Source organism: Epinephelus fuscoguttatus, linkage group LG7 (assembly GCF_011397635.1).
Source record: "Epinephelus fuscoguttatus linkage group LG7, E.fuscoguttatus.final_Chr_v1".
NCBI lineage: Eukaryota > Metazoa > Chordata > Actinopteri > Perciformes > Serranidae > Epinephelus > Epinephelus fuscoguttatus.
The window spans coordinates 26,370,391-26,383,224 of record NC_064758.1 but is presented as its reverse complement, the minus strand read 5'-3'; the positions used below and the strand labels follow the sequence as shown (position 1 = coordinate 26,383,224).

General features: G+C 41.1%; 1 protein-coding gene across 2 annotated transcripts in view; it reads left to right on the top strand.

Annotated features, from left to right (window-relative positions):
- The window catches only part of LOC125891967 (ERC protein 2-like), a 187,722-nt gene that overhangs the window by 44,998 nt on the left and 129,890 nt on the right, over positions 1-12,834 (top strand). For both annotated transcript variants that reach the window (XM_049581599.1, XM_049581600.1), the window contains exon 8: positions 334-501. In XM_049581599.1, the coding sequence (XP_049437556.1) occupies positions 334-501 (168 nt within the window). The remainder of the gene's footprint in view (positions 1-333; positions 502-12,834) is intronic.

Here is a 12,834-nt window from a genome sequence, read left to right as displayed (position 1 = left end):
GTCAATCTGGTCTGTTTCCTGTCTATTACAGTCTATTACAGATTACATTCAATTTATATACTTGCCTGTCCATCTGCCCGTCTGGTTAAATCGTATGAACAATGAGTCACATCACCTGCTTTGACTCTTATTTCCCCTTTTCTCTCGGCTTGTCTAACGTTCTGTCTACCTGTCTTTCAGCATAAAAGAATATGGTTTATGTTGTACAGCAGCTCCCTTGCGATATCTGTCTGACTGTATGTCAGTCAAACTCCCCTTTGTTCTGTCTGATCATGTGTCTGTCGGACTTTTTATCCGCATATATGCTTAAATTCTTGGTGTGGTCCTCTCTAGGTAGATGCTCTGCGGGTGCGTCTGGAGGAGAAAGAGCAGTTCCTGACTAAGAAGACCAAGCAGCTGCAGGACCTGACCGATGAAAAGAGCACACTAACAGGAGAGATCAGAGACATGAAGGACATGCTGGATGTCAAGGAGAGGAAGGTTAATGTCCTGCAGAAGAAGGTAAGTGAGTCCAGGGGTCGCTTGTAGTGACAAACCCACAAAGAATTATCACTCAATAATAGAGCTGTCCTGAATACCAGTTTTGGGGCGTTAAAGCGTACAAATATATAATTATTCAAAGAAGAGGACATCAGTTGATCCACCTAAAATAAGATGACAGTGAGTTGTGTTGTTAACATGCAGGTTGCACATTAGCCATAATAGCTAGGAAGAAGAATGCTTTGCAACATGGCTAAGCTGTTACTTACAAATTTTAGGTGGTTTGCCAATCTTGTTTGTGACATTTGTGACATTCCAGTTTCCTTTGGCACATCTGGCACTCGACTATTGGAGACGTCTTCACGAATTCTGAAGCTGTTCAAGATGCTTGATGCTCTTGACATCTTCCTAGTGTATCTGGTAGCCTGTCACATGTGGTCAAACCGCTCCAGTTTCAATAGTGCTGTCACTAAGGGTGCTTTCAGACCTAGAGTTGTCTTGCTTTGGTCTGAATCAGGGACTAATTTTCTTTGCAAAGTTGCATAATTGCCTAGAGTTGGTTCGTGTTCTCATGGCAGCATTTACAAACAAACCAGATAAAATGCCTTGTGCCAGAAAGCTGCTCTTGATTGGTCAGAATTTCCATGTGGGAAAAATCCAGGAAGTAAACAAAACGTTGAAGAAGAGTACACTTGCAAGATAAATGCAACACTTTCTAACGTCGCAATGGAGGGACAACTACGCAGGTTGATTTTAGTGCTGGTCATCGTGGACTACATTGTTCATTTTAGTCAAACCATACAGTTTGAAAACGAGGAGCGGCTCCAACTAGAAAACAATGTTTTGATGCATTGGATGTGCTGAATGTGCATATTAAGGCAGTAAAGGAGGAGGTGCACATTAATAATCCTCCAGGACTGGAACATGCTCATGTTTAACCCAAACAATGTGTAATGTGACTGCAGTTGGTTCGGATCGAGGTTGGAATACGTTCTCACCACAAATGAACTGCACCAGAGTTCGTTTGTAACCGAGACCACCTCTTGAAGAAGGTCTCAGTCTGGTTGTTTTGGTGCGCACCTGAGTGCGATTGCGGTGTTCACACCTGCCCAAACGACCTGCACTTAGGGGGCTAACGAACTTGGGTTTGATTGAACCGAACCAAACCAATCAGGGCAGGTGTGAAAGCACTCTTACTTTAAATGTTCTTGCCCCTTGTCTGAGAATAATGAAAAATAATTCATGTTTATGCATAATGTTTGATAACTATTTCTTCATTTTTGGGCTATTTAGGATTTTGGGTAGGGATGTCCCGATCCGATCCTCGGGTATCGGCAACGATCACGTTATTTTTACAAAATCGTAATCTGTAATAAAAGATCGGAGGAATCAAAACAACAAAAATGTTGTTCATTGTTGCCTCTGCTTTCCAATGTATTGTAACCGAGCATCCTGGGTTCGCCTAACTGAGTGCAGCAGCGGAACCTTGCCTACCACAGCCCTACGGCAACTCTGGAGAGAATTTGTTTACATTTTGTGCTGCTGAACCACCGATAAGCTTTTTGGATACTATTTGAATAAAAAACAAAAATCTTATGGGACAACTTGGATGCATTCTTTTTCTTTCTTTCTTAACGCTTTGCAAAGTATGGGATTGGACTCAGTATCAGACTCGCGGTTTCAAAATAAAGGACTTGGTATCATATCGGATGCAAAAAAAAAAATGTGATCGGGACATCCCTAATTTTGGGGTTAATTATATATTTAAACTGACTTTGACTTTGATTACCATAGAATAATCAGGTCAGCCTGTTCAATTGCCCAAAATGGCCAAAGAAAATCAATTCATACCGCTTTAACAAAGTTAGCAAGTCCTGATTATGGTTGGGAAAAGGGTTAATATACTTGACAAAGAAAATGTAAAAAAAAAAAAAAAAAAAAAAATCCTTTCAGTTACTGTAATCTATTCCTTTTCCACTTTGCGTTTGCCAGGAAAAACTGTTGCTCATTGAATTAAATCACTTTTATAGGGGAACAAAGACGTGTGGATATTTGATCAGTGACAGGTTTGTTGACAGTGACCACGTCAGGTAACTTTCCCTGGAGCCATATTGGAAATTAATTCACTGTTCTGGTTCTGGCCACGTGAACATATCTCTGGCATTGTGAATAGACAGTAAGAGTGTTTGTTAAATGAATCATTGAATGTGTGCCTAGTAAGATCTGCTACTCACAGCTGATCACTATTACATATGGTTAACAGAGATACCTTCACACATACAGTGAACGTGTTCTATGCACAGAGCAGCACACACATCCTTCTGTGTGTATACTCATGCAGACCTGCTCACACACTCACCCGCACTTGCACGGCATGTCTCAGAGTCCTTAATGACTTTTATAAGGTTAGCTATTTAGACAGGGCCGGTGACCACCTGTGGTGCGCATGTTGGCAATTCCTCCATAGACCAATTACACACACATAAAGGTCCCCGCTCAACTTCCTTGTTTCCTCTCATGTCCTCAAATTAGATCTCCTTCTCTCTCCTCCCACCCTCCCACTCGCTGGGTTTAATGAAAAAGGGTTCCAAAGGTCACATTCAGTGCCTCGAATCTGTGAGTATGCATGTGTACGTGCACATGAATATGTTCAAATGCATTGTAATGTTTGTGCAACCACAGGGTGTTTCTGTGTGAGAAGGTTAAAGATGACCTTTATGTGCACCCTGCGCTGTACTCCTTTGGGTCCCTCCTGCAGTATGGTTCTTAATTCGAGGCACTTAATAGGCTTGTTTGTAGCAGATAATGGGGCCCCTCTGCTTTTGACATTTCAGTCGTTTACAGACATGTTTGTTATTGGCTGCTGGTTCATTGTGGAAGCATTTGGTGGAGAGTTTCAAATTTTGCATTGATGGCTGGTTTGTCACTGGCCGATTTTTGCTCCTTCATTGATATTTTTTCACCTGTGTCTTTGCAGAAAGTCTCTGTCTTCCTCTATATCCCGCAGTGTTCCTCCTTTTCTCCTCTTTTCTCTTGTCACACATTGTTACTCCCAATCTTAAAAGCCTTTTTTCTCATTCATAATTTTAAAATCCAGCAGTGATACAGCACACTTACATACACGACTTGTAGTAAAAAGGCAAAAACATAGAAAAATATCTTTAATAGTGGGACTTTTCTTTTTTTACATGTGTCAATGTGACATGAATGGAGGAAGTGATATTTGAATGAAGAGCCAGGCTGAGTATTTTATGCTGTGAACTGACAGGTGTTTCACTCCATTAGCTGCACAGTATACTCCGAACCCAATCTGATTGGTTTTCCAAACTTCCTACCTCTCAACAGCCCCTGGGGGCTATAACTTACAGTGCTGTGTCACATGGGAAAGGCAGGAGTGGAACTAGGAGTCAAAGCTTGTTTCCTTTTTGGGGCTTCACACTCTCTAAGTTACTGCTTGCTTATTATAAAATACACAGACAAGCTCTTTGTTTGAAGTCGTCACAGGCAGCATGAAGTCCTCCCTAGACACAAATCTAAATGCCAAGGATGTATTTCCTAACTAAGGAGTGACTGCATGTTTTTCGGAAATGACACTGATCCTACATCCTGCAAGTCAAATGCGTCTAGGCTGACCTGAATGTGAAGCTGGGTTTAGCTTAGATTAGTTTACAATTCTCTGGTTTTTTTTGCACACATTAGTCCTTGCTGTCAACCAGAGCTCAAATAACTGAAATGGACACTTTCAGTCACCATAATGACAGTTTGAATTGCTGGTAGTAGTGTACTGTCCTGACGAAATCTTATCCTTTCAGTGCTGTTTTCTAGTATTACTAGACAAACAGGAATCATCATCATCATTAGTTTGCTGCAAGTGTTTTTCCACAGCAGGGCAGGTAAAAGAAGTTTACCTGTTGGAAGTGAGCTGTCTGCAGAGGTGCAGTAAGAGCCTGTTGTCTGCAGCTCTTCATCAGCATCTCATTGTGGCAGTTCCTGCCTTGACTCCTCCTCCCTGTGGTATCAGAAGAAAACCGCCAATTTAGCTAATTTAGCGATAAACCCTTTCCTATCCTATCGATTCTTCACAATAAAAATCCCACGTTATTTTGTTATGCAAAAACTTTTATTGTTTTATAGCTAAATAAGGAAATGTTGAGTTTTTGAGCAGCAACGTCACACAACTTCTAATACGGCTGATAGCGTTAATAGTGAACATGAAACAGTGAAATAAAGCAGATACCTAAAGTAGAAATGGGACACAGGAGCGAAACTAAACTACAAACCACAGAGATTCAGTAAGAAGCTACAAAAGTACTGAGAGCAGAACACACAGAGACTTTGAAAAATGCCTTTTTCACTGGTCTCCTTGCAACACACAAAGCTTGTTTCAGATGGGGTGGTCGGCAGGGGTTGGCTGCTGTCGGTTAGACGTCACCACTACCCGCTTGAGCCCAGCGGCGCAGCTTTTGGACCTACTTCAGTGAAGGTCCATTTCTGGTGGAGCTTGGCGTGGCATGGCACGTCTAAACTGATAATGGAAAAACAAATCGTCACAACATGGCTTGACTGGGCATGGGCAAAAGTGTTAATGGAAAAAGGGTATAGGTGAGCTACAGTAGATGTAGAGTGGAGTTTTGTTATTGTCAAATTAGATCATATCAAAGCACTCAAACATGCCTCATCTACAGGTTGTTGACAGGTAATTTTGATGATTCATTTCAGTGTAACAGTACTTTGCACTTCTCAGTGTCAGTATTAAATATTCTAAGGGGCGGTATACATGCCACTGTCTTTAACCGCCTGGAAAACACGAGGGCGGGTGCTTGCCGTTACTGTTGTCCATTTTTTGAGCCAGCTTTCAAGAGTGCGGCGGCAGCTTGCGCCTGAGGTTGCTAAGCAACCTTAACAAGCACCGTATCATAGCCTAGTGCAGAGATGATCTTATTTCAGGCGCTGTTTATAAGCGTGTAGGCATTTCGTCCGTGGGACAGATGAAAAGCTCTGGCAGCGCTGCACCGAAATGATCCACGTTTCCATATTTACCACCGAGTGATATTTATGGAAGAAGGGAAAGATATCTATCAGCTGTGATTGGTTGTTCCTCGTCACATGACATGCGGTACATGCTGCTGGGTTCCAAAAGCTGGACTGTTTATCGCTGTGGTGTTGCTCTGGCATTTGAGCACGCCTGCTGCGCATCTACATTAAAAACGATTAATTTTTTTTTGATGTATGTAATGTATTTTTTCAGTTTCTTTTCAGACTCAATAAGTTTGACTTTCATCTGTGAAAACATAGACCAGACTTTCATTTGTAGTTTATAGTACAAATAAATGTCACTTATATTCATATGCGTATCTAATTGAATGCTTGTGAAGTCTCAGTGGAGAGATTTCTGCGTCTGTTTCTTTGTGCATTCTTTGTTAACGTTTCTTGGTGCAGCTGCAGTTGCCGTTTTCATTCCTGCAGGCCCAAGCGGAGATGAAGCTGGAGGACGAATTGTCTCACATGGCCTTTTTGAATGATCCATTTTTATTGGTGTTATTTGTTTTTTCATGGATGCATTTTTCTTCTGCACCATCATGTCTGCCTCTCCATTCAAAGCCTCCCTCATCCTCTGGGTATCTGTCTTTTCTTGAATGAAGACTTTTCTCGTGTCTTACATATCCTCCTTCTCCATCTCAAAGGCTTTCTCCTCATCTCCTCGTGACATCCTTATTAGCATTAAAAGCTCGTCTTCTCTTGCATTTTTCATTAATTCCTTGAAGTTTGGAGGTTTGATGTCGTCCTCTGGATGCCTGTTTTGTTCTTTAAACTAGGCCCTCCTCATCATTGCCATCTCGTCTTTCTCTATCATGACGGACTCCCTGTCAGACATAGCATTATTTTCAGACCTTTTGTGTCATGTGCCCTGACTTCTTGTTGAGAGTGTCTCTTTCTTTTTTCATGTTCTCTCTCTCCAACTCGAAAGACTCCCTCGTCCTCTGCGTGTCTGACTTCTCTTGAATAAAGCCTTTCTCCTCATGGCCAGTTCTTTCTTTTTATCTTGAAGGTCTTTTCTTTCTTCACACATAGTATTTTTCTGCATTAAAGGCCTTTTCCTATATGTTGCCTTGAGTTCTTTCTTAAAACCTTTTCTTTCATGTCACATGTTCTCCTTCTCTGAAAGGCATTCCTCTTCTCAGTCATCTGAGCACTCTCTTTGAAAGGCCTCTCTCTCTCTGGTCAGTCTCTGCCTTTCCATCTCCAGAGCCTCCTTAATCTTGTTTATGTGTGTCTCTTCACACAAAACTTTTTGGGCTTCTGCCTTCATCTGCCCCTCGTGCATGTCTTTCTGCAGAGAGAGATTAAAACATCCTGCTGCTCCACGCAACAGAACCCTCTCATCTCTGCTGCTCTGGATGGGATGCAAAGACCAGCTCTGCATCACTCTGATAATCTCAGGCTGAAGGTGATCATGATCTTTAGAGTCATTGGTAAGGAGACAGTTAGCCTTGTTGTTCAGAGGGTGCTTGTCTCTCTGAAGCTGCAGGGCATTTTGATCCTGTTCAACTCTCCACCCTGTGCGTGTTGTTGCCAAATCACAGAAACATGGAGATCGATCTAGAAGCACAAAAATACAGCACTGAAAACTTGATAACTAGCGATTAACCCTTAGTTCAAACAAACAAATAGTACAGTGCAGCATTTTTATTTCATTTTACCATCTGTCAGTTCATTTACAATGATGTGACTTCTCAAAACCACAGCGTCTCTCAGAGATATAGAGTTTCTGTCAGAAAAACATTGTTTAACTGTACATTAGACCCACTGAAAGTCCAAGAGTTGAATACTCAGTCGGAGAAATCCCTCAGTCGTCTTAGATTCTTAAAATCCATCATAAAGTTTTTTTCTTTTTTTCTTTTTTGCCTTTCAGCATAAGTGTACTTTTGGGGACGTTTTGGTCCCCAGATTTAGCAGCTCTCTGGCTTTTGTTTGATATTTAGTGTCAGCAAAATTTTTTGCACATTTCCATTTGGTATTAGCGTAGTTAGCATGTGTTAGCTGGACAAGACGGCTGGAGGTGAATGGGGTGGAGGAGGGTTTGATTGGTGAACACCCATAGTCAGCTGATTAGAGAAAGCAGTGAGAATGGGAGGGAGACAATTGTGAATGGATGAGCACAAAGAAAGAACCCAAACAATACTTACCACAAACATTCAGCTCCCTGGTGATCTCCCTCCAGCCAGATGCCATGTCATTTAGGTAGGTGTAGTGAAATGAGGAGGTATCATAGAGATAGCTCCTCATTTCAACCTTGTGAATCAGCCGTTCCTCGTCCATTGTGTCCACAGCTTTCAAGCGACAGGAATAAAATAGAAACGGGGCATCCAACAAAAGTTCAGCACGAAACAGTGTGCCGCATGGCGCTGCATTGCACTGTGTCGCGCTGCATCAGGCTGCATTGCTCGTGGGCACAAAAAGCTTTAATCAAACTGATTGAGTTGCTGACTCTTACTCGCATTACATCCAGTTCGGACATGGTGTGATGTGTCCAGTTCTTAGTTCAATGCATCATATTACAAGCAGTTGCCTAGGTTATTTCAGCATAACAAACTTTACTTGATACACTCAAAGTCAAAAAAGCTTGATAAATGTTATATTAGGGTCAAACATAGATATTATGGAATACATTAACATCAAAAATCAATTTTTGTTTTTAAATGAACACATGACTGTTTCTTAACTGCAGTTTGATTCCCTACATTTCACCATCGTCAGTTGTTTCAACTGTACTTTGTTAGCTCAATGCTAATGTTAGCATGAGTCATGTAGGGTTGAAGCTTCTTGCACACAGAGGTAACGTAGAGAAACAGACACAGAACAGCTAAAAACCTAGGAGTAATCACCATTTAAAAACAATGTGTCCCCAGTACCCAAATGGTTAACATGCATACCACATAACCGCAACATCCATGGTTCGATTTTGGCTGCTGAGCTTTGTTGTGTGTTACACCCCCATGCCTTTCCTCTGTTTCCTACCTGTCTCTATACACTCTCAGTTTTCCAGAAAAAGGAAAATACAAAAAAATATCCTAAAAAAAAGAGAAGTGTAGTGCTGTTCACCTCATTTTGATCGCCAGTCACAAAATTTGGATTTTGAATCACCAGTAACAGATCCATTTGTCAACATACTGTCAACAGTTTTTATAGGGACTCTTTCTCCAGCAGACAGCAGCTCCAATAAAAACTGTTGAGGTCTTTGGATTACCCAGAGTAAGCAGGACATTGTTTCTGGAGGGAGATGTTGCTTGAATTTTGAAATTGATTTTTTTTTTCAATGCTGGGAGAACCACAAATGATATTCCACTCATCTCTGTTGTAGTTGGGTGACGCCAGAAAAGCTGGACAAATAAGACTGAAATTATCTGTATGGCTAGATACCTCCCGAGGACGTGAGAAAATATGTTCTTTGTAATTTGGGTGAACCAACCCTGTAACGTGTTATGACTAATCATTCCATGGTGGTATTTCTAAACAGAAAAACACTGTTTTGGTGAATGGAATTGAGCACTTCAATCCGAGACCAAAATACTGCAACAACCAGCTACAATTTAGGAAGCCTCATGCCCTTTTTCTTTACAGCACGTCTCTTTTTCTAGGACACTATAACTTACAAATCTGTTTACAAGGGGAACGACAGGAATGTAGCTTGGAAGCATAACTTGCTTCCTTCCTGGTTTTATCCTGTATGAGTCATTGCATCCCAATTGTAAAAGACATTGACTGGCCCTGTGTGTTTGAAGTCTGCCCAGGACAGGATAAAGCTTTCCCTGACACTTCCTGGATCTAAATATCAAGGGTACATTTTTCTTAGTAAAGGGGGACTCTTTTGATATGACAAAACATTCCAGATACAGTAAAGCAAAGATGGGTTGAGGATCCGCTGAATGTGGGTCAGCAGAGAGGCTTTGAAAGTTCTTTGAATATGAACAAGGGCTGTTGTTGCTTTCATGACACAATGCGATGAGGTTTAGCTTAGATCATTTAAAAGTCGTTTGAGTGGCGGGCCGCCAGCTCATAAAATTATCAGCTCTGAATGAGTCAACTAAATGTAGTTCACAGGGCTACAGTCTCTTGAGAATGTTCCCCCACTGATGAAAAGAGTCAATATTCCTACCACACACACATGCACATGGACATGTGTCATCCTCCTGCAACTTTGAGGGTTAAGATGGTGCATCTGTGTTATTACGACAAGCTCTCTATCTTCACTACAAACAGGTCCAATTCTCCACCACACAGAGTGTTGGTAATGATGACACAGGCTGATGACAGATCAGCTGGTGTGTCATAATGTGTTTTCGCTTTTGTTTGTTTGTGTGTATGTGTGTGTGTGTATGTGTGCATGCAAACTCGCTCTCCTGCCGTTCATAAGGAATCCACATCTGGGAAATCTGAACAACAGTCTGTAGGACTTTTATGTTGGTGTAATATAAAATGAAACAGAGGAAGCTTGAAAAAACAATGAAATGTAAATAACAACAGGGTGCCTGTTTGGCATATCAAACTGTAGTTTGTGAACTTCCTCATGTTGTGGTTTTGTTTATTAGGATTGTAAATCACAAGTTTCAGTGCGATAGAATATTATAGTGATTCTTTGGACAATTATATGGTATTTAATGATATCACAAAGTTTGCCATGATACGATTTTGATTCTATTCAATTCAGGGGCCTGCGATTAACGTGCATCTCCCCAGAAACGTAACTGTACGTTGCGGCAACGCAGGCCTCCTCTCTATGTTTGTAAGCTGAAACCCTTTCCCTCAGTGGAAACAAAGCTTTTATTTACTTTAATTTCACAGATAAGAAACAATAAATTGTGAAGACAGTAAAGCCTCCACAAAAATAGCATTTTAAGTCTTGTGTGTGATTTATCCTGGCTTCATATGAGCAGAGGAAATCTCCGCTATTCACTAGGCTAATTTACACAATGTAAATTTCCATAGGCTTGTGCTAATAACGTTAGCATGTTATATTTGTTTGGAAAACGTGTTTAGTATAAGACAGTTGTTTTGTCGGTGAACCTTGTGAGTTGTATTTGAGCCGCATTTTGTAACGTTACCTTAAAAGTTGCTGTTGTCCCTGGTTTTATAAGAGTAGGGGAACAGTCCGCTGGCCGCAAGGCTAATTTATACAATGTAAAATGCCATAGGCTTGTGCTAAAAATATTAGCATGTTATATTTGTGGGGAAAATGCAAGTTATAGTGAAGCTGATTTGTGTAATTGTGTTCGAAATTGTCACTTTTAAGGCATGTTTAATGTGTGTTTGGATGTGTTTTGAGTCAACTAAACTTTACGGCACTTCACAGAAACCCCGCAGTATGTTTTTATAAAATTGCTTGTGACATCTCAAATGTGGCTTTGACTTGCAACTGAAAACATAAACATATTGCCCATTTCATAGAAAATACTGAGATATTGTTTTTGTAATTGTAATTTGTTAGACTTCTCTAACTTTGAAGTTTAAGGGTGTGTTGCTATTGGTGTTAACTGAAGTGTGGGACTTCTGAATGCTGACGTGCCCCTCTTTAGCCTGTCTTTGGTGCGGCAATCAGTTCTTGAATACAGCGAGTAATACTTTTAAAACACTTTTGAAATTGTTGCAGGGCACCACTGACTACCTTAACCTGCAGTATAGTGCATCATTGGTGCCCTATTTTTTTGTCTCAGGAAAGTATGAGGATTTTTATCTTTTCCTAGGGGCCTCTCAGTGGACAGTCACCATGACTTAAAGCATGGTACCATGATGTCATTTCTGTAGGTTGAGTCCTACATTGATCCTAATAGTTAGAGGCTGAATTTAGGTAAAAATAATGAGGTCTTGAAATGAAAAACGAAAATGCATATGCTAGGTTTGTGCGGACATTTTTAGTCTTACGTATCACAACGCAGGAACAGTGGGAGCTCTGTTCGAGCCCCTGGTCTACGAGACCATGACCAATGCATAATGATGCATTTATTTATTTATTTTTTCATTTTTAGGTTCTCTTTTTTTTTTTCTTTCACTGGGGGGGTAGGGGGTGTGGGAGGTACACACGCAGAGCCGGTTGTGGTGTGGTTTTGGCATACATGTGTTATTCATGTTCAAACATTGTGGTCGTCTCAATCCATATTCATGCTTTTAAAAAGGCTGGCTGTGTGCGTGGAAGTATAGTATCCCCTATCATGTTCCCTCCCTATAGCAACCACAGACAGAGAGATTCGATTACGTCTGCTTGGGCTGCAGTGGGCATATGTGTCTATGTTTTTGCGTGTGTGTCTATACAGAAGGATGCCCTGTGCACAAGGGTCTCTGTTATTTATGACAGTGTCTAGCAGGTCTCCCCTAGACTTTCTCAGGGGAACCCAGCACTGTTTCAGAGCACCCTCTGCCAGACTCTTTCAGCACTTGCTGTGGCCCGGTGTCATCGGCACGGCGAGGCCTTTGATTGTGAAGAAAATAGAGAGCGAGAGAGTGATATAGAGATAAATAGAGATGTTCCATAGCCTTCTACATTTCCACTGTTTCCTCCACCCACACTTTGATCCCTCTCTGTGGAGCAATTGCTCTTCTGTCTGCCTATTTTTCATAATTTTATGAGCTTTCATTATTGTTGAAATACACTCCATTTTCATGTCCCTTGTGGAATTAACCCAATGCGTACCATCTAATGACCAAACTCTGTTAACTTCATATTGATTTGAGCAAACAACTGTGCCAATGCCGGCTTATGGTGACCATATCCCCCCCCCCAAAAAAAACCTTCAGTGCTCCTTTCTCCTTTTTCTTTCCCCCCTCCCGTCCCTAAACAGCACTGGCACTTTTCAGTTTGATGCATGTGGATAGCGAGGGAAAGTGCTGCATGTTGATAGAAAGGAAAATATTAGTCCATTATTGGCAGAATGTGTGTGTGTGCGTGCTTGCGTGTGTGTGTATATAAACAAAGCATTGCTTTCTGCTTTTGTGTCCAGATGTGTATGACAGACAATGATCTCTCCCTCCAATTTTAAGCCATTTCCTACAACAGTCATATAATAAGAAGTGTTGGCGCCTAAAAAGGTCATTATGTCCAATGACGCACCCTTACAAGGGCTGGGTATCAGACCTTGCTACATTTTGATTGCCGACTGAAATGCAACCACATCTTAGAGTATTGAAAAGTGCTGTAAGTTGGCATCCATTGCTCAGTTAGATTCTTTGTCTTGTTTACTTAATCCTTAGTCAGATGTTTCCGGATACAAAACAGGAAACTGCTAATTTTAGACAGTGTTTTATTTATCTTGGTTTTCGTACTGCTCCTTCACTTAAAGCTATAGTGGGTGTCTTTCATAA